This window comes from Talpa occidentalis, unplaced genomic scaffold (assembly GCF_014898055.3).
Source record: "Talpa occidentalis isolate TD23 unplaced genomic scaffold, MPIMG_talOcc4v2.1 talOcc4.10, whole genome shotgun sequence".
Lineage (NCBI taxonomy): Eukaryota > Metazoa > Chordata > Mammalia > Eulipotyphla > Talpidae > Talpa > Talpa occidentalis.
The window spans coordinates 36,963,686-36,983,277 of NW_023600993.1; the positions used below are offsets into that span (position 1 = coordinate 36,963,686).

The 19,592-nt window shown below is 51.2% G+C and overlaps 2 protein-coding genes across 3 annotated transcripts in view; both read right to left on the reverse strand.

Moving 5' to 3' along the window:
* Positions 1–1,428: 1,428 nt before the first annotated feature.
* MUSTN1 (musculoskeletal, embryonic nuclear protein 1) lies at positions 1,429–3,042 on the reverse strand. Its single transcript, XM_037530571.2, has 3 exons — positions 2,952–3,042; positions 1,962–2,094; positions 1,429–1,764 (listed from the first exon to the last, which is right to left on the reverse strand). Exons 1-3 carry the CDS (start codon positions 2,958–2,960, stop codon positions 1,658–1,660), a joined length of 249 nt encoding a protein of 82 aa, XP_037386468.1. The 5' UTR covers positions 2,961–3,042; the 3' UTR covers positions 1,429–1,657.
* STIMATE (STIM activating enhancer) overlaps positions 3,042–19,592 on the reverse strand; it is a 40,533-nt gene continuing 23,982 nt past the window's right edge. The window contains exons 4-9 of one of the 2 annotated variants that reach the window (XM_054694634.1): positions 16,757–16,878; positions 12,099–12,211; positions 11,101–11,178; positions 10,374–10,523; positions 8,191–8,301; positions 3,042–3,193 (exon numbers count right to left, since the gene is read on the reverse strand). In XM_054694634.1, the coding sequence (XP_054550609.1) occupies positions 3,050–3,193; positions 8,191–8,301; positions 10,374–10,523; positions 11,101–11,178; positions 12,099–12,211; positions 16,757–16,878 (718 nt within the window). In that variant the 3' untranslated portion in view covers positions 3,042–3,049. Of the gene's footprint in view, positions 3,194–7,607; positions 8,302–10,373; positions 10,524–11,100; positions 11,179–12,098; positions 12,212–16,756; positions 16,879–19,592 lie in introns of those variants that run through there. The other variant, XM_037530550.1, reaches the window with a different exon arrangement.

Here is a 19,592-nt window from a genome sequence, read left to right on the forward strand (position 1 = left end):
GAGGTCAGTTGTACCAACGGGGCCCAGGAATGTGGCTTGAGAGTGAGAGGGCAGCACATCCATTATCAGCACACCAAGGCAGTACCCGTCATGTGCCCAGACCCAAGGGCCTAGATAGGATCACAGGTTGATTTTTTTCCAATTATCCTTTAATAAAGTTGAAACACTTTTTAAAATTCAGCAGTGAAGAGAAGAACTATTAAATGCTCTGAATGTAGCCAGTGCTGTGTCCCTGGGGGAAAGTGTGTGCTGAGTCTATGGCCACAGGAGGGGTAAACATGCTTCAGTGTGGCCAGGGGCCAAATCCTCAGTTGGGGAATACCTTGGGGAATACCAAGGCAGGTGCAAAGGGGCACACCAGGGGCCAATGCAGGGCTCTGGGGCAATTACTGGCTTCTGAAAGGCCAGGGAGGGGTCTCTTCAACAAGTTTAGCATCTGGCCCTGGGGAAAGGGCATTGTGGACTTTGGTGCCGTGTCTATGCTGCAAAGTTCCCCTCCTTAGCACGACTACAGCCTGAAGCCTCATCTCTGGGTACATCTATACAGTCTGGGCTTTTGGATCTTGATATGATTAGGAGTATACAGGACACACCCCTTCGGCAGTTCCCACAGAAGGTCTGTTCTCTTGGGGCTCAGAGAAACAGTCCAGCCTAGAAACAGCTAAATAAGGAGGCCAGGCTGTCCAGGGCCGTGGGAACGGCTCTCATCAGGCATCAGTCCTGAGCCAGGCACTGCCAGCCCAAGTGGTGCCAGTCCAGTCCCAGAGGAGCCACTGTCGGCCCATGGTCTTGCTGTCACAGCTGGACTGGCCTCTAGTCCCTGGAATGGGACAGTTCCATGACACAGGGGACAGGACAATGAGGTCTGGAGGGAACATTTGCACATGAGCTGAGACCTCGTGTTTCCATATCTGAGGCAGAGTTGGGGTGGTTCACCCTGTTTGGGAGAAGAGTAGCTCAGGAAGTGGACTGCCACTGGCCAGAGAGGAGCCTCAGCCTGGCTTTCTCTTTGAGGGGATGCCAGCTGGCAAGGAGGCAGTGTGACCCGCAGTGCAGGGGAAAGGAGGCTCTGAGGTCCCAGGTTCCCACGGAGCATTGGGGTCATTGGAAGAATCTCGGTTTCCGTAGAAGTGAGGGCTGAGCTCCAGCACCTGACTGGCTTTTCTCTGAGCAGTGTCACTGGGGCCTGTTTTATATAATAGGCTCCAGCTAAACTTGTCACATGAAAAGGGAAACCGAGGCACAGCAAAGGAGAGAAAGGTCTGAAATCACACAGGTCGGCGCCAGGACTCTACATCCAAGAATGGATGTGCCTTCTAGAATGTGGCAGTGGCCATAATAGTATATTTGTTATCCTCTGGAACCCGCCCCCAAAGTTCATGAAGGGAACAGAACATGCCCTAACCCCCACCCCATACCCCCCACCCTGACACTTAAGTGAACACAGTTGGTGCCCAACCAACACCCTCCAAATTCTGGGCCACTTTGGGTATCCTCTTTATTGGCATTTTCCAGGTGCAGGTGCGGAGTCCTAGGTTGTGGGGATGGCAGTCCCAGAGGTGGCATGTGAGAGGTACATACTGGCATAAAAAAAAGTTCTTGGGCAAGGCTCCTGTGTCTAAGTGTTGGCAGGTGCCAGGGGAATGGTATATGCTTCTTAGCCAAAGACACTCTTGGGCGGTCCGGCTTTGGGCTTCTCGAAGACCGTCTCGGTGCCTGTCCTGGCACGGCTGAACACAGAGGGGGCAGTGCAGCCGGCTTGCTCTGTGGGGAGACAGGGAGGAGGTACGGTCAGGGGCCTGCAGGCTTCCTAGGCAGGGGAGGTCCATTTTGTGGGGAATGCCCTCCTGAGTCCTGGAGTCTGATCTCTCAGAAAAGCACCCAGGGGACTCCCCTTCGCTCCCCCTCCCAACACTGACACACATCCAAGCCCCTGCCCCACGGCCCCGGGGATCACTCACCACACTCCCGCATGACCTGGTAGGTCTTGGACTTGATCTCCTGGTTCTTGGTCAGGTTCCATCGAGCCCCCTTCAGGTCTTCCTCCTGCGCAGGAGGGCGCTTCTTCTTGATGGGAGCTTCCTGAGCCCCAGCCTTGGAGAGCCCAGAGCCTTATTTCACAACCTGAGGCCTCAGTGCTGAGATCCCTTTCCAGCCTCTGCGCTTTGGCCCCAGACCCCTTCCCTGTTCCCTGAACTCAAGCCAATTCAAGGCCCCACTCCTCTTCCAGGAAGCCTTCCAGCTATACTGATCCCCTAAACCCCCAAGTTTTTGCCCTTCTTTCAGACTGGGAGCTCTCTGAAGGTGGCTGCTGCAGCCTCATACTATCTCTCTGGCCAACTCAGGCCTGGGCATAATGGCATAGGGCTTTGAGGCCGAATCCAAGACTTTTGGTGAATCCAAGTCTCACTGGGTGACGGGGGTTCCCTTAGGGATGGCCCCTCCCCCTAAATTGTCAGTATTTACTTTGTTTTATGGTGGGAATGGGGTAAAAAAACCAAATGTCCATGAAGTCACAGAAGCCCTGGGCACTCATGAGACTGGCGCCTTATTCCTTAAGCCCTGGGGGTAGGTGCAGGGACTCCCTGTTGTCAGCCTGGGCCAGGCTCCTCGGGCGACTCAGAGATACTTCCTGGTGAGGAGAAACCTAGGCAGAGTGTTGTACACTTACAGCCAGTCTCGGTACATGCCACACATGGCTACAAACAACACAACTCCACACATCAAGTCATACAAGCAGCCCCCTCACACACATACAGAGGCACATGCCAAGGATCTTGGAGTCACACGTTTCCCCTACCCTTCCTGAAACCCCCACCTCCACCCCAGGGGCTGCAAAGCCTCCTGTTTATGCCTGGAGCTCAGCTCAGGTCGTACTTGCCAAAGATGGCAGTGTTCAGTTCTCCACCCTAACCCCTGGCACCACTGTGGCTTGTGTGGGGTTCTCCTACCTGGGACATGGTGGGTGCAGTACAGGGCTGCCCTGAAGGTCCTCGCTGGCAGGCAGGAGCTGGCAGGAGAGACTGAGCAGCGCCTGGCCCTCTGGAGCTTATATAGTCTGCTTGCCTGCGTGAGAAGTCACTCCCCTCTGACAGGCTCTCTGATGATTCAGGTCCACACAGCCACCGGCTTCAGAGTTTATTCTTGGAGATGACAGGGGCTCGCTGAGCGCTGTGCCTGGTGGGCTGCAGCCCTGGGGAAAGCAGACAGCTGGGGAGACTGTACCCTGGGAAACAGCTGCTCTATTTGCAGGTGGGAAGTGCTGGGACTGGCAGTAACTTGAGTGTTTATGAATGTGGGTCGTGGAATGTGTGTGGCGGGCTGAGCTGCCCGTCAGCAATAGTGTGTGCAAGTGTGTGTGTGTGTGTGTGTGTGTGTGTGTGTTGGGGATAGGGTGTCCCTAAGGAAAGGGAGGGCTCTGAGCCAGATTGGACTGCTCTGAACTTGTTTTCCTTCTCTTCGACCCCTCCTTGGATTCCAGCGGAAAGAGACTTTCCATTGCTGCGCAGCCGGGTTTCCTGTGTGGCGCTTGGGAACACTTGCTCTTGGGGAGCTCACTGAGACCTCGCAGTGGACTCAGAGCACTGGGGCTACTCCACTAGCTCACAGGTGGAAATAGTGAGGCCAAGGGAAACCTACGGAGCTATTCCCTCTGTGTTTTGACTGATGCCCCCACCTCTGTCTGGTTCCCAGTGCAAATTTTAGCAAAGGGATGAAGAAGGCAGGGGGTAGAATAACCAGGAAGGATCGGAAGGAAACCAGGCAGTTTGGGGACGGTGCTGTCAAGTTGAAAACACAAAACATACAGTGCCTGACTAGATGAGGTCGCTGGGAGGGTTCTGGCCTGAAGATAGGTTAGGCTGCTGACAGAGAGGCAAGAATGTGACCCATTCCCAGTACGGAGCTGAGAGTGAAAGGCCCAAGGGCTCCCCTGAGAGGTAACATAGAAGCTCCGAACAGCCCAGCCTCGTCAGGGAAGACCCTGAGGCACAAAGCAGAGCTAAGCCTGGGATGAGTGTGGGGAGTGGATGTGGGACAAGGTCAGGCCCCGCCCTGTGGGGTGAGATATACTCTAGCTCCTCATCAGTTCATGATGGAGATTATTTTTATCCTTGAAGGCTCCAGGCAGACGGAACCCAACCAGGCACTGACATTCAGTTACCCCAAATGCCACTCTGCTGCTGTCATACCTCCGGTCCCCCACCCCCAGCCATGGTCCTTGGGGCCAGTACAAGGACTGCTAGGCTCTGAGAACAAATGCTGACATGAGGAATGCCTTGGAACAGCCCAGGTTTGTGGGCACAAACCCAGGGCTTGCGACAACTCTGAGAGACAGCTGAGGGCAGCCCAGCCTGCTGCTGGCTCCCCGGATGCTTCGGCAATACCTATAGCTGGCCCTGCTCAGAGAGGACCTGCCGTCTAGCCCAGAGGTCTCTGGGACAAAGATGTGGGCTGTTCACTCCTTACTCTGCATGACCCCGGCACAACACGCTCTTCAGAGGGAGGCAAAGTAGCTTTTATGAACAGTAGCAGGGAAGTGGAAATGGCAAGAGCATGTTTGCTTTTTCCCTTGGTTGACTTTGGCCCTCACTTCTGCCAGGAGGCTGCGTCAAGGTTCACTTTTACCCTGCTTCCTGGGGAAAACCTTCCAACTAATTGGGGACTTTTTTGATCCCACTTAGCTGTTTCACCACCACAGAACACACAACCAACAACCACAAAAGTGATGATTTCTTTTTTAAAAAATGGTAATAAGATGTCAATCTTTATTGTAAACCATTTTACAATGTAAGTACATCATCTTCCCTTTCATTTCAAAAATGTGTTTCTGTGAATCACACCACCACTGATTAAACACCCCACCAGGAGGCAGCGGAAGTAGCCATGGTTTGCTCACATAGGTCTGACTTCTAATAAAGTTCATGAAAAGAGAAATCAAATCAAACCAACCCACCTACTTCCCCAGGAGCTCAAGGGGCTGCTAGCAGGTGAGACAGAAGTCCCTCATGAGAGCAATGCCACACATGCTGGCCTGGCCACAAAAAGGCCAGTGATCTTCATCTGGAGGGCAGAGTGGGGTCCCTCCAGGCTCCCGGGGCACCTTCAGATGGGGACTCTGGGCTGCAGTCCACATGTCTACATTGCCTAAGAGGAGTTACAACTTGAATTAGAGCCTTTATATACTTTCCCTTTAGAGGCAGGACAGGCCAACATTAACCCATGCCTCCCTGTTGCCAGGGAGGGGCACAGGTAAAGCTTGAGGCTAGCATCGCAACAAGGGCTAACTGACAGTCACAGACCTTCACCTTGCAGGTCTCTGGGCTGAGCGTACCACGGACTCACTGCCACCTCACCAACATCCCTCCTTGCCACTTTCAACATCCCAGTGAGAGTAAAAGGAAATAAGGGCAGCAGTGATCTCTCCCAATCAGATATTACTGCTCTACGCCATCAGATTATTTCCATTAGTATAAGAAACTTGTTCACAGCTTTGACTTACAAATTTTCACCAACATCTAGATTTGGACAAATCAGATCAACAGTGCACAATATCCACTTGGTGTCCCATCGATTCTCAAGCACAGTGATGCTTACTATGTGGCCAAGTGAAGAGCTGCACCTTGTAAGGCACCTTGAAGCAGGTGGTGAGGAAACTCATCCCCAGGAAGGAGGACAGCTCGGGAGGAAATCCTGACCACAGCCCTCTATACTCACTCTCTAATGGGATACGGCACCGCAGAAAAGCCCCTAGTGACTGCAGCAAGCAAACCAGGGGATGCAAACAGACACACACAGACACACACACACACAGTCAAACACGTGAGCCCACGCTGTTCACACCTGCATACCATGAAGCCCTCTATGATCAGCACCTACTAGACAACCATCCCCTGGTTAACCTACTAAACAACTGTCATTTAGAAGCTAAAGCCCTTATTGAAAATTAGGATACAGGGAAAACCAGGCACTCACTCGTCACCTTTCTAGTTCCAAACCCACTGCCCAGAAGCAGCTGGGATGAGCCTCGCCATAGCAGATCATCTGAGGTCTATATAACGCGTACGTTCCATTTTTCATAGATTGTGGCTCCCCCAGCCCCATGTCACAGGTCTGGAAACATCAGGAACTCAAGACGGAAAGTGATATTCTAATTCTGAGCTTCAGGGAGGTGTGGGAATAGCTGTGAGCAAAGGTTATTCAAACCAAATGAAACATGAGGGATAAAAAAGGAGAGTGAGCAATGGCACGAGGGGCTGACGTCTACCAGGAACGCCAGCTCTGGTCTTCCCTATGGCCTTGCTCCAGTCACTCAGGGTCTCCAGTGGGGAGACACCCACTAGCACAGCAGATGGGAGGGGGCTGAAGAGAGTCAAATGAGAGCACAGTGATGTGTGAGTGGGGATGGAACCGAGTTCACACAAAGCCTGGCTTCACCTAATCACAGACACCTGCACTAACAGTCACTTCCTCCTGCAGTTAAGGTCTGGGGAGAACCTTCCAACCTTCTCTGGGGAGGAAGATGGGCTGAGGTCTCCCCACGTCCCAGAAGGTGGGACTGCAAGAGGTGGACAGGCCCAGGGTGTGTGGTATAATAGCTTGTCTCACACACCATGATTAGACCCAACATGCTTAAGTGAAACACATTTTTATTTAGGTCTAAAAAGAAGGTTCTGGGTGAGGTGGCCTCCCTGCACCTGTCTCACTTCCAGCTCACACCTTCGAGGAGCAACTTCAGTTCCTAAACCTTCATGCTGCCTCTGGGCCATGATGAAGCACTGAGCCGCCCCACCCTGCTGCTTTCATAGCCAGACAGGTACCCAGGTCAGGCCTTTCCACTGTCAGTTGGCAGATTCCCCGAACACCAGGGCCCTGTGTCTATGCTAAGAGGTGGGGCTACTGTCCAAGGGGGGGCCCAAGCTTAGCAGCACTTAGTCCTGCCTGTGGACATAGAGAATGAGCTCTTTCACCTCCACCCACCTCACCCCATTACCCCACTGCTGTGTGGGGTGTGTGAAACAGGATCACTCGGCCAGGCAGGCGCACTCTAGACTGTTGTGCCATACAAGTGGCCAACACTGAGGTGACAGGCATGGGGGCACCTGAGAGGCGGCAGCCAGAGGCTGGCTCTAAAGGCTGTGACTAGGCAGCCGAGATGGCACGTCGCGCGTAAGATTTGGATGCTCCAAAGACAGAGCGGGAACAGACAAGATGTCCTCAGGGTCTCCATTTCTCTGGACACAGAGACGCTGAGGCTCCTTTCTTGGTCACATTTAACCAAGACCTCTAACCTGCCAGCAGACATGCCCGGGGGCAGAGGCCCTCCTGGTCCACATGCCCCTGGGCCTGGGTCCAAGCTCAGACCAGCTCCCTCGGGCTCAGGTCTGACCTTGACAGAGCCACTGGGTTTGCTGATTTCCGAGAGGATCATTTACCTCATCTTATTGCAGGAGATTACCTAACAATATTCCAAATAAAAAACTTTCAACTTTCTCCTCCCACCAGTTTGCATCCCACTAAAGGCAAACAAACCCATTTCTTTGGGGATTAAAAAGTTTTTAAATACAATAGTATGAAAATATAACTTAAAAATATAAAAGTCAACAGCGTACGGAAGACTTAAAAATCTATGTTTTGCCCATTAGTCCCATAGGAAATAAACACATACTTAAAAAACATTAACACTGTGACAGCTCATAAAACCGGCTTTAGAAATCAATAGTTACAAAAGCCATTTTGAGTAAGAAAGCATTGCGGTTCCAAGTTGGTCAATGAGTGACTTTTAGCCCCAAACATATTATGTCTCACACTCCCCGAGCCTTGAGGAAAGCTCCCCGGTCTAGGTGTGTGTCCCCTTCCTCAACGCCACCCCACCAGACACAGGATGGGCTCTGGGTCCCTCACAGCACAGTTCGGGACAACAACAAACAAACAAAACGCCTCGCTTGCATATTTGGTCAGTGTTTGTAGTGCAACTGAGTGGGGACCTCCGACTGCCACGACCCCTCGGCGCTGGCTCGTCATCCCTCTCTCGAGTCACAGTAGTCTGGGAGTGGGCAGAGACAGCAAGAGGAGTGGAGGTAGAAGAGGAGGGGCAGAGAGGAAGGAGGGACGACGCAGCAGAGCGGCCATCTGCTGACCCAGCAGCTGGCTGGTGCTGAACCTGACTCCCAGCATGGGAATGTGTCATACAGGCAGTCCAAAGCGGTGCTTCTTTTTCTTCGCAGGCTTCAGGGGGGTCAGTCTGCGGAGGTCCTCCTCCATGTCGGACTCCTCCATCTCATCATCGGCTGAGATCAGGATCTGGGGTGGCAGAGAGGCGAGGCCTTGAGTCATCACCCGTGGAGCTTTCTCATTTGCCTTCCCTGGACACCGGTATTAGCTGCCAGTCCCTCTAGGAGGGCTCAAGTCTCACGTTTCTTTAGGAGAGGGTGTCGGGAGGGAGACCCCCCTTTATAACATGAAACAAGCTGGTCCACTCTAGACCTCAGTGACTCTAAGTTCATTTGCAGGCTACTGAAACCAGGGCTGACCTGACATGATTCCCCTTAGCCAGTGCTCCCCTCTTGTCCATTCAATCTCCAGTTGGGGCTGAACCTGTCAGCAAACTTAGCAGGGATCCTGTCAAACACTCAATTTTTTTTTTAATTTTTTAAAAGATTTATGTTTTTATGCATACAAGAGCTGGGGTACAGGCCAGATATGCATTGCGGGGTGGTGAGAGGACTGACCCGAGACAGAGTGGGGAACAGAACAGGCAGATTGACCAAAGTACACTGCTGAGGGGAGCAGCAGGCGAGATAAGAGAAGTCTGCTGCGCCATGTGGGTTTCTCCCTGACCCGCCGGGGATCGAACTCATGCTGCAGAGGCTTTGGATTGCTTCATAGTGCGGCGCTTAACCCCTTGTGCCACCAGGGAGGCCCCAAACACCCAATCTTGATACATGGAGTCCTTTGGGGTTGCTTTAAATGTTGTAAAAGCAAACTGTAAAGTTCCTTTCAAAAGAGAAAAACTGTGGAGCACACAAAAGGCCAGGAGATTTCAGAGCAACTGCCTTGGACCCACTTTGCAACTTCTGAGGACAAACAGCAGGCCTGTGCTTCCTTGAGCCCCTTGGAATGACTCAACCCTGTGGCAGAGGCATCCAGAGCAAACATGCCCTCCTGCAGAGGCACACACCTGGCTTCTCAGACCTAAGTACAGGGAAGGACCGGGAAAACCCAAGCCAGGAAGGAGAGGTCTGAAGTCTACCAGTGCAGGGGAACAGGGACTCATTCCTCTCCAGGGGCAGAGTGGTAACTACCTATCCCTGGCCACTCCCCTGCAGGGCTGCAGGACTCCAGCTCAGACACTGGCTGACTACTGCCTGCACACAGACGCCCCTTTTCCTTAGCCTGGATCACAAAGCACCTGACCATCTAGCTCAGACCTTTACTGATAGCTCATTTCTTGTCATTTCATCCTACCTTGCAGGATACATGCAGCTGTGTAGCAGATGCTTCTGCCTGTAGCACTGCCTGTCACTCACCCAATGCTCACGAGCTCTTACTCAAAGGCCTATGCCAGATACGGTCTTACCCGCGTTGCAGCTCATCAGGTCAGCTTTCCAGACTCCTTCCAGGATGCCTCCAGGAGTTAAAACAGACTGCCCCAGGGTTTGTCAGTGCTTCAAAACATTCTCAGAGTGTGATGATGAGCTGCTGAGGCTTTACCTACACCTCACCCACAAGTTTGCAGGCTTTTCAGGGAAGACATCACCTCGGCCATTTCCATAGCCCCTGCCTGTGGTGCAGAGCTCAGCATACCACTGGGCTGAATGCTCAGGAGACAATGCTGGCTCACTCCCAAGTATGGAAAGTGAGGGATGCGGGCTGTCTAAGACACACAGCCTTGTGTCCATGCTTAGTTTGTGGCCATCAATCTCCCATCAATCTCCAAACATTTCAACTTAGGAAATTTGAAAATAAAGGGAGGTGAGGCTCCCCTGAGAGATCTGGGTATCCCTACAACTCCAGAGTTTCCAGCTGGCTTAGCCAACAACACTTCCTTTGCTTGCTAGTGGTGGGCAAAGATTCAAACACCTTAATGCTTAAAGGTTAACCATCTGGTCTATGAGGATCCTTGCCAGCTTCCCTGGAAGAAGGCACCTCCTCCCTTTCCTGTCTTTCCCCACTGACAGGAGGCTGATAAGGGCAAGATACGCCCACCAGATTGCCCCACAACCTCACCCTAGGGAGGCCTGTGGGACAGCAGCAATGGGTCCTGGCCAGGTGAGAGCTGTCGGTTTCCTCCCCGCTGGCTGGCATTGTATGAGACCAAAGACTCCACAGGCAGGTGGCCTGAGGCTCAGCCCTCAAAGTGAAGGCAGCCTTACCTCAGACTCTGACTCCTCATGGGATGCGGCCCTTCTGTAGCGGACCTTGCTCCCATTCCTCGAGTCCTGGTTGGCTCCTCTTTCTTCTAGTTTAGCTTTCGTCCTCCCTTTTCTCATGAGGAAATTGTCCACAACCCAAAACATCAAAGCCTGTGGGACGGAGAAGTGCAGGTTATTCTGGGATGAGCCATTTGTGAGGGTAAAGCAGAGCAACCCCTACCCCCTACCTTCCCACCCCCCATCATCCAGAACTAGGGAAAGAAAAACCTCACCTAGCCCCCCTGCTATCTCCCAGAGGCAGAGTGGGGCCTGGAACCCAGGTGTCTGCTCCTGGTCTAGGCTTCCCTCATGAGATTAGCGGGCACACTCTGCCATGTCTGTCACCCCAAGTTCCTCCTCAGTTTTTCTTGGAGCTCTATAATCAGGAATAAACAACTGCAGTAATTCCCAATGATCCTTGTCTAGAAGTTGCTGTTATACATGCGGGGGACTATTCAGGGGAAGGACCCCCAGTAGGGAGGCCCAGAGCCCTGGGACAGGGATCTGCCTGAGCAGGAAGCAATCCTGCCATTCCCAGGTCTATGGTGGGGGTGAGGAAGCAGTAAATGCTCACACAGAGGGACCCGAGGGCTATAAGGTATGTTTTCTCTCTGTCAGACTCAAAACTTTGACAGAACACCAGAAGGCAGGAAGTAAATTGGGGTAGGAAATGCAACATGGCACTGACATTGACAAAGAAGGGGACGATCAGCATGACGATGGCCAGTTTCAGGTCTGGGTTTTCAATGGGATTCAACAGGGCCACCTGTAAAGAGAAGCAGGCTTGGTGAGGTGGGAAAGACCACAGAGAGGTACAGAGTGGAGTGAAGATGCAGTGGAAATCAACTGCACAGACCCCAGATTTGCCTGCTGGGAGGGACCCCCTCAGAGAACATGGCAGCATTTATTGCTGTAACTTTCCCCCTGAACGTGGGAAGTGAAGGCCCTCCCTTCCATTGCCCAAGGAAGCACAGGGTGGAGTGTGGGCTCCAGGGAGCCAGAGGGAGTGTAGTCAGTAGACAATTATTACAGATACAAGCAATGAGGTGCCAGACTACCTTCTAACGGAAACCCTGGACTCCAGCTGCCTCCTGAGGACAACAGCACCAGAAAGCCTTGTTTAATTTACTTAAAGCATAAATCCCAGGAATACTAAAACCTAAGGGAGGCCACGATCCATGCCACTTGTTTCCGAAGGCTCTTTGGTGGCTTTCACGTGGGCATGGAGGAAAGAGGCAGTGGAGGCTTATATGGGCAGCACTGGGGGTGAGTAACCCTGGAACAGCTTGTGATCTGCATGCTGGTGGTCAGATTGGGCACCAAGAAGCTCTCTTAACCCTTTGGACCAGAGAGGTAATGTGAGGACAACAAATGGAGAACCCCCTCCTGACATTTAGTTTCCAGGCCTGAAGACTAGTACCAGATAGCATGCAACCTGAGGGCATGGTCTGTATTTTCATTAGCTTTATACGATCCCAGGTTTAATCTAGAGCAGATATTTGTATAATTGAAGTGGATGGATGCTAAGTAAAAAAATGACAAATGATTGCTCTTGAAAGGTAGCCAGTATCTGCTGCTAGACAGAATCGAGGGTACATTCATGGAATGGAGGGCTGGGGGAGGGGGAGAAAGGACTGTCCGGCTTAGCTTTGCAAGGAGCTGTTAACAAATTGACAAAAGGCAAACCTTTTTCCACTGAAGTATCAGGAGGACAATGAAGACGACAGATTTTTCAAAAATCATGATCACGATGTAAAGAGCGCACTGCCCAACCCAGGCTCCGCACTGCAGAGGGTCTCCTGCAGGGAGAGGTGGGTGCTTTTTAGTCACACGGGGCCAAACAGCCCTCACTCCTATGAGCTCTCACCCCCACCCCACACCAGAACCCTGGTTTCAGAGCTATTTAATGAGCCCCCAAAAATGACAAATCACCTCAGCTTCAACAGACAAATCTGGGTGTTTTAAACAAAGTCCAAAAAGTCCTAATTTGGAGATACCAGTGTGTTTTTTCTTTCAAGAGATTCTAAGATATAATTAAAAAGCACTACATTTAGTAAGAGCCCATTGCTGACACTGAGACAGGCTGGTTTTTTTCGTCTGCTGGCAGCAGAGCTGTGTTAAGCAAGACTGCTATTATTATTCATTGTTGATTTTTCCAGTGACTATGGTACTATCCATACTTCCCTCCATCAGTAAGCCGCCTGATGTTTTTGAACTATGAAGACCTCAACCGTCTTTGTTCTCTTGCCCCCATCCTTCTCACTCCCCCAGCCATTTTTGCAGCCCCCGCCCTGAAAAAAAGAAATCTAACTCTGGAGGAATTTCAATGGTCTGTATGGAGTACTCCAAACATCTTGGGTTGGGGACAAGGAAGAAATGAGAGAAGGCCTGAAGGTGAGGAGGTGGGAGTGACGAGTTGTGACAAAGGTGCACGTGTGACCCCACTGGTCACTATGCTTGACAAGCAGAGGAATCCAACAGTGGGACACATGGGTCCGGAGGGCCGGCCCCTCCAGGGAACCATGTACTTCCTCAGTGACAGGCAGAATGCAGAGGGTGGCCCCTTGGGGAGAAGGGTGGGGGGAGGCAACCAGGGGCCTACTCTGGAAGCTCGACTGGAGCTGCCTCACTACAGAGGGCTGGAAGGTGGGGGTGGAGAGTAACATTTCAGGGGAGGCAAAGGCCCCAATGAAGGCTGAGAAGAGAATTTGGCTCGAAGAGAAATTTCCAGCTTTTCATTTGATTCTATGTTTCCATAGCAATCCCTGTCCAGGCACCAGTGCTGGAGGCTCCAGGCCTGCCTGAGCCTGCCGGCACACAGTGGAAGTGCAAGCACAAGTGAATGCCTTAATGCAGCTGTAATGGACATAACACTAGGCCCTTATTCCCTTTTCTGGAAAACTTCAAGAGAAGCATGCAGAAAGCCTACAGAAAGCCGTCCTTGCGTCTTCTGAGGTTGTCCTATCTACTTTCACTTCTGGGATAAAGACACATTTGAGCCAAAACACATTTCAGAAGCACAAACTCTCCTAGTTAGATTTTAAATGGAGTTATGTAATCCTTTCAGTAAACTACCTGACCTTACTGAGAAAAGTTCTCAAAAACAACGGGTCAAAATATTTGTTAAAAACCATTAAGAAAGATTGGGGACAGTCAGGCAGAAAGTGCTAGTAGGAAATATCATGGAATTGGGAGTGGCATGTTTAAGAGTGAACAGAACACATGGCAACACATTATCAAAAGAAAATCTCCTTGCTCGGAGTGTGCTTAACCGATCTGCTCTCAGGTTCTAAGTCACTCGTTGTTGCCTGGTGTTGCCCCACACCGCTCTGAGTTTCCACTCCATTACTTAGGTGCAGCTGCCTCTTTTTCCTTTTAAATGCCTTAATAAGTCTAAACAACATGGTGAAAAAGCTCAAGTGTACCCCCACACCTTTCCCTCCTGTGATCTGGACCCCACGGAGCCACAGGTGGAATGAGTGCACATGTGCCAGTTCATTTTCCTGATCTCACTGGACAGTCTTCCTAATATTCCCAGATACCCCATCATCTGTCAAAGACAGACACGCTAGTTGTGTCCTACTTGGACATGCCAGTTGTGTCCATAATGGACACCTTCAGGTACAGAGGTGTTTTCTGTTTGTTGAATTATTTCCTCAGGATAAATGCAGGGATGGGGCCAACATGAGGGACCATGTCTGGTCTAGAGACTTGTGGGGGGTGGGCAAGGACAGGGATGGGCAGCAGAGCCCACAAGTCACTGGTGCCTGTAGGACACAGACCTTGTTTCCAGGGCTTCTGCCAGGTTGAGAACAACCTGGTGATCACACGCAGACATCCCTTAACACCCTGGATGTTGTCTCATCTCTCAGAGGTGGTGGTTTATTCCCCCAAGTCCCATGTTCTTGTTAGCAATTTCATTCTCTCTCCCAGGGACAAAGGAAGCACCCAGAAAACCCTTCTTCTTCATTTACCGGATAAGAGAATTATGGAATCTACATGCAATTATTGCCTCAAATGGAAGGGCTGGTGAACAGGCCTCTCTGGAGATGTTCACACCCTGATCCCTGAACCCTGGGAGTAAGTTAGGTAAGACGGCAGAGGGAAATTTAGCTGCAAATAGAATTAAGGCTGACAACCAGCTGACTCTACGATAGGAGGGTTACCTGGACGACCCAGGTGGACCTGATGTAATCACAAGGACTCTTCGTGGAAGGTGGCATAGGCAAGGGATATATCAGGAATACAACCTGTTGTGGCTTGGTACAAACCAAGGGATTTGAAACTGGAAAACTAGAAACTGGAAAAGGCAAAGAAACCAATTCTTCCCTAGAGACTCCAGAAGGAACTAGTCCTGCTGACACCTTGATTTTAGTCCCTGAGACCCTACTAGACTTCTGTACTGAATAATACAAATTTATATTGTTTGTGTTGTTTTGTGGCACTGGTTTTATGGGGGAATTGATTACAGCAGCAATAGAAAATAAAAGAAACAGATACAGAAAACAGGTAACTGAGGATACACACTATACTTCCTGGGAGGGTCCTTGATAAAGGGAAGTTTCTTCTGAAGATACCCTGGATTGAAGACTCTGGTTCCCAAAGGCAGTGTTAAGGACACAGGTCAGAGACAGTTCAAGTGGACAGAAGAGGCTGGCTTGGAAGCAAGTGGCTCAAACAACCACTGCCTTCTTCCTGTCAATCTTTTGGGGATGCAGATAAAACACACTTGGAACAGGTGTACCATGAGGCTGGATGAGTCAGGACTAGATCTGATCTCCACCCCCAGAAGACCCAGTGGCAAGTAACTGGCTGTAGGTGGATCTCCCACACACTGGACAGCTATGGAGTCAAGAGTTCTGCCTTCCAGGGGGCCTTACAACAAAGAAGTAGTTGTGAGCACCATTCCTGGAGGGGGTAGGAGGATTAGGTACCCCTAAATAGGAGGCATGAACCCCCTGAACTGTACAGGGGCTGGGTGCGCTTCCTGTGTAACTTAACCCCCTCCAGAATCCTATAATTGAGGATGATGCCACTGTGTCCTTCAAGCTGAGGAGGGGATGACTCGAAGCTTCTCAGAAGCTTTCCCTGGAGTCACAGGAGCACATGTTGTGGGCTGGACACTATCTTAAGCCAGTGACTCATCAGGCATCAACTAAAGGGGCTAAGAAAAGACCTCCCCTGAGCTCATCTCCCCTCAAAGGAGATAAACAATTACTTAAGATTTCTGGAAATACCCCAGGCACTAACAGCTGGCCCCACATGTCAGCTCCCCTTTTAAATGTCAGTCCCTGTGAGTCTTCAGCTATGCAGGAGTGAGCGGCCTTTAGGCCCAGAGCCATGAGTTCTTTGGGAGATACGACCAGGTAAGCAAAGTAGGGATCCAGCCACTTGCATTCCACTCCCTCCCTCTTGGCCCATGTACCTCATCATGGCTAAGGCTCCACTGGTACTATTTCCCACTGAGAAGCAGAGCTGCTACCTCTGCACAGCAGGGGCCAGCTGTGGAGGTAGTGGGGGAGTGGCCGTCACACCATCCTGTGCTCTGAATCTCCAAAAGGTGGCAAGGCCTGAAAGCACCTCTCACCAGGAGCCCTGATGAGGCCACATGCAGTCATTTCTCTGGATGCAAAGAGTAAAAGCACATTTGTGCTCAGAGTCAGCATGAGCTGCTTCCCATGAGGTCTTGTGAGATGGGAGTTGGCTGTGGCAGGGCCAGCATCCACAGGGCACCTGTTTAAAGCTGTATCTCTGCGAGTGAGGCTAAACCCGGTGTCCCCAGTGACTGGTACATGCCAGCTGTGGGGAGGAGGGTCAGCTTATATTGATGAACTTGGCAGTCCTGACCTTGTGAGCCCCAGTCATGGGAAGGCCAAATGATAGGACATGCACAGGCAGGCAGACAAAAGAATGGCAGGTGTGCCACCTCCCCGCAAAGAGCACCCCCATCTTTCCAACATGGTGGGAGTGATGTAAGCTTGGTGGGAAGCTCAGCAGAGCAAGGAGGCCTTCTGAACCGGCAGGTGGAATCACCGGTGCCCTCCGACAGAAGCAGCAAATGTTATGCTTATTCTGTGTTGGGGGTGTCTCCTGCCACTTTTCCTGCCACAAAGATGAGAACTGCCTCCAGGAAGCGGGCACCCATGTTTCAGAAGTCTAGCACTCTGACATTGGCAGGAGGGCAGTGCTCACACCCCAGACAGAGCCTCCGTGCCACAGAGGAGATAGCCACCAGCTCCTGAAACTTCTGATCCATCACCTGGAGGGATGCATGGACAAGGAATAGAGCCCCCACACCAGGAAGTTCCTTCTACATCCCCATTCAGTAGCCACGGGTATGTTACCATATTCGCCAAAACGCAGAGATTCCCACTGTTGCCACTCCACCAGGACACTGACGGCACGCACGCCCACGTAGATGAGCAGCATGCCCACGGTGGCATCCAAGAGGAAATTGATGAGGTACCTGCAAGGGGAGGGCACAGCAACACGGTCAGGAAGAACCACCCAGGGGGGAAGAGTCACTGAGCTGGGTCCTGTGTCCTTACCAGGGCCAAGGTCAAGACTGATGACTCAGCACTTTGGCTTTGTTCTGGGGGATTGAGAATCCTAAATGTGCCTGTGCGAGAGTGCTTTCTTCCAGGACCACCAGCAAAGCTTCCCCAAGACAGGGTACAGACACTTAATCCAAGGTGGAACAGCTAGAAGGAGGGGTGGTAAACCAAAAAGTCTCAAAAGGAGATTCGACACAAGACAGAAAGCCTGGAAGCAGCTGAGGAGGTCGGTAGGAAAACAGAACTTAACTGATAAGAAAAAGGCTGCTGTGATGCTGTTCACCCCCAACAATGCTGCTGCACTAGGGTGGTCTGGGAAGTGGCCTCTGGGTTTCTTAGTCCAAGAAGGGTCAGAAGAACATCCCTACACTGACCACAAGTTCCTATAAAGTCTGTTTCCATCTGGGTCCAAGCCATCTCTTTCTTCCCAAGAAAAGGCCCTTGCCCACTGGTCCTCCCCCAAAGGCTTGGACCCAGACCTCAGTAAGCAACACTGACCACAGGCTATAGCTCTTCAGACAAGCATGAGACAAGAAGGGCCAAGTACTAGTCCCCTGACATGACACATGGCTCAGAAAGCCCCAGATAAACTTTCTAATTCCACATGGACTCTGACATGAGGGAGCCTGTACTGCTCTGCTATGATCTTAGCCCTGCCAGTACCCTGGAGCAGCCAGAAAACCAGAGGGAGAGGTAGTGTTTGCTCCTGCCTGCTCTTCCTCTTTAAGAGCACCAGGGGTCACCCTCAGACCAGAGATGGAAGAATAGGCACAGTCTCCAAGTTTACTGATGAGTGCTGGCCTTAAGCTAAGCTGCTCTTAAATCTAGGTGGTTTCCAGGGATTCTGCTGAGACCCATCATGAAAATAACAAGAACACCTGATGTACAAACATTTGTTAGTTCATTCACTCACTCACCCACCAAATATGTGAGCCAACTGTGTGTCAGATTTTGAGAATAAAGACAGAGAGCTCTATGCTCTGTAGCCAGCACAGGTGAGACGGGCAGAGAGCAGTGTCAGATGGACCCTAGAGGCTGAGGCTGGCTTCAAATCCCAGCTCCATCACTCCTGGGCTGCATGGACTTGATTACGTGATATGCTTTCTCTGTCCCTCAGTTCCCCAACTGTAAAATGATAAAGTATTTAAATTGCAGGACTGCTGTGAGGAACAATTTATCAAGACAGGTAAATTTCTTTATTTCAATATATGGAAACAGTGCCTACTATATAGTAAGCATGACACAAATTATGTTATTTAGAATCAGAGTCACAAAACCCTGGACATCATGAACTTTTAACTCCCACTCAAAGCAACATCCCCAGCACAGGGGAGCCTTGCAGCCACAGGAAGCAGTTCATTTCCCCTGTTTGTAAGATTCTCCGCTTCCTGAGCTAGGCCTGCAGATGCCCAAGATGCTCCAGGTCCAGCCCATTCCCTTTCCCCCATCAGTAATAGGTCCCAGGACCTCTCCAGTTGGCAGCTCTTCAGTCCACTGCTGAGCTGTCATACCTTCTCTAAGCTTTAGCAACAATATGTTCCAACTATACTAACATCTTCTTTGGTAGTACTCTATGGCTTCCAGATGGTGCTTATACTTGTCATCTCATGAAACCTCAGTAACCCTGGGGATCTGGCAGGACACACAGGGTTGAGAAAACAGACCCAAAGAAGGTAAGGTAAGCTCACGTCCCACAATCTGGCCTCTTGGTTAAAGCTCTGTTCACTATACCAAGCTCCATTTTGGGACATTTCTCCTCCAGGTTGAGCACTAGAAATCTGTCAACAGCCCCTTCTCCATCCTGGCTGTGTTTCAGTTTGTATTGAAGTGGGGCTGGGCAGTGGGGGCACTGCAAGGGATAGGCATGTGGCCAAGGCTGCACCAGCAATTAGGTTTCCTCACTGTGCTGCCTCCAGGGTAAGCAGCTGGCGCTCAGTCTATCTCAGCCAACATCGAGATGCTTCACTAGAAGATAACGTAGCTTCCCGCGCGACTCAAGGTTTGCAGGGGCAAGATACTTCCCTAACTATCTCCCTGTAAGGGACACCACCCTTCCAGTCCCCTGCTTTGGAACTATACCCAAATGTCCAAACAGACCACAATCTACTGGCTTAAGGAAAGACCCTGGGGAGGGAGACTTCACAACTCCCTTCTGAAATCTGGACCTGAACTAAATCTCAAACTGGCACACTTGTCAAAAAAGAGCTTAAAGGAGCCTTCCAATTCTGCTCTCCCTCAGAGGTGGGGCACAGCAGAGCAAGGTCACTCCAGGCAGAGGGCAGTGTGAGCAATGGCACAGAGGCAGGAGACGCTTGGCAGGGCTGACTGGAGCAGGGAGCATGGCTGAAGTGCCTAACTTGAGCTAGGAAGGTAGGAGATGGAGCCACTCCATTTGCTACAAGAGGCACCGTTCAAGTGCTGGCAGCAAGGAGAACAGTGTATCCTGGCCCAACTGAGGTTCCAAGGAGACTGTTCTGGGGGCCGTGCGAACAATGACAGTCGAACACAGCTTTGACCCACAATGGCTGATATCCCTGAGAAGCTCCATGTGCCCTGTCCCAGCACAGAGACATTTCTCCAGGGCACACCCTGCTCTGCCAGGGGCTGTTTGGAAATTGGGAGACAT

What these genes read in the sequence shown, in the direction of transcription:
- MUSTN1 (XM_037530571.2), bottom strand. An exon ending in CCAGGTCATGCGGGAGTGTG is followed by an intron (nt 1,765 to 1,961) that starts GTGAGTGATCCC and finishes GTCTCCCCACAG; the next exon opens with AGCAAGCCGGCTGCACTGCC.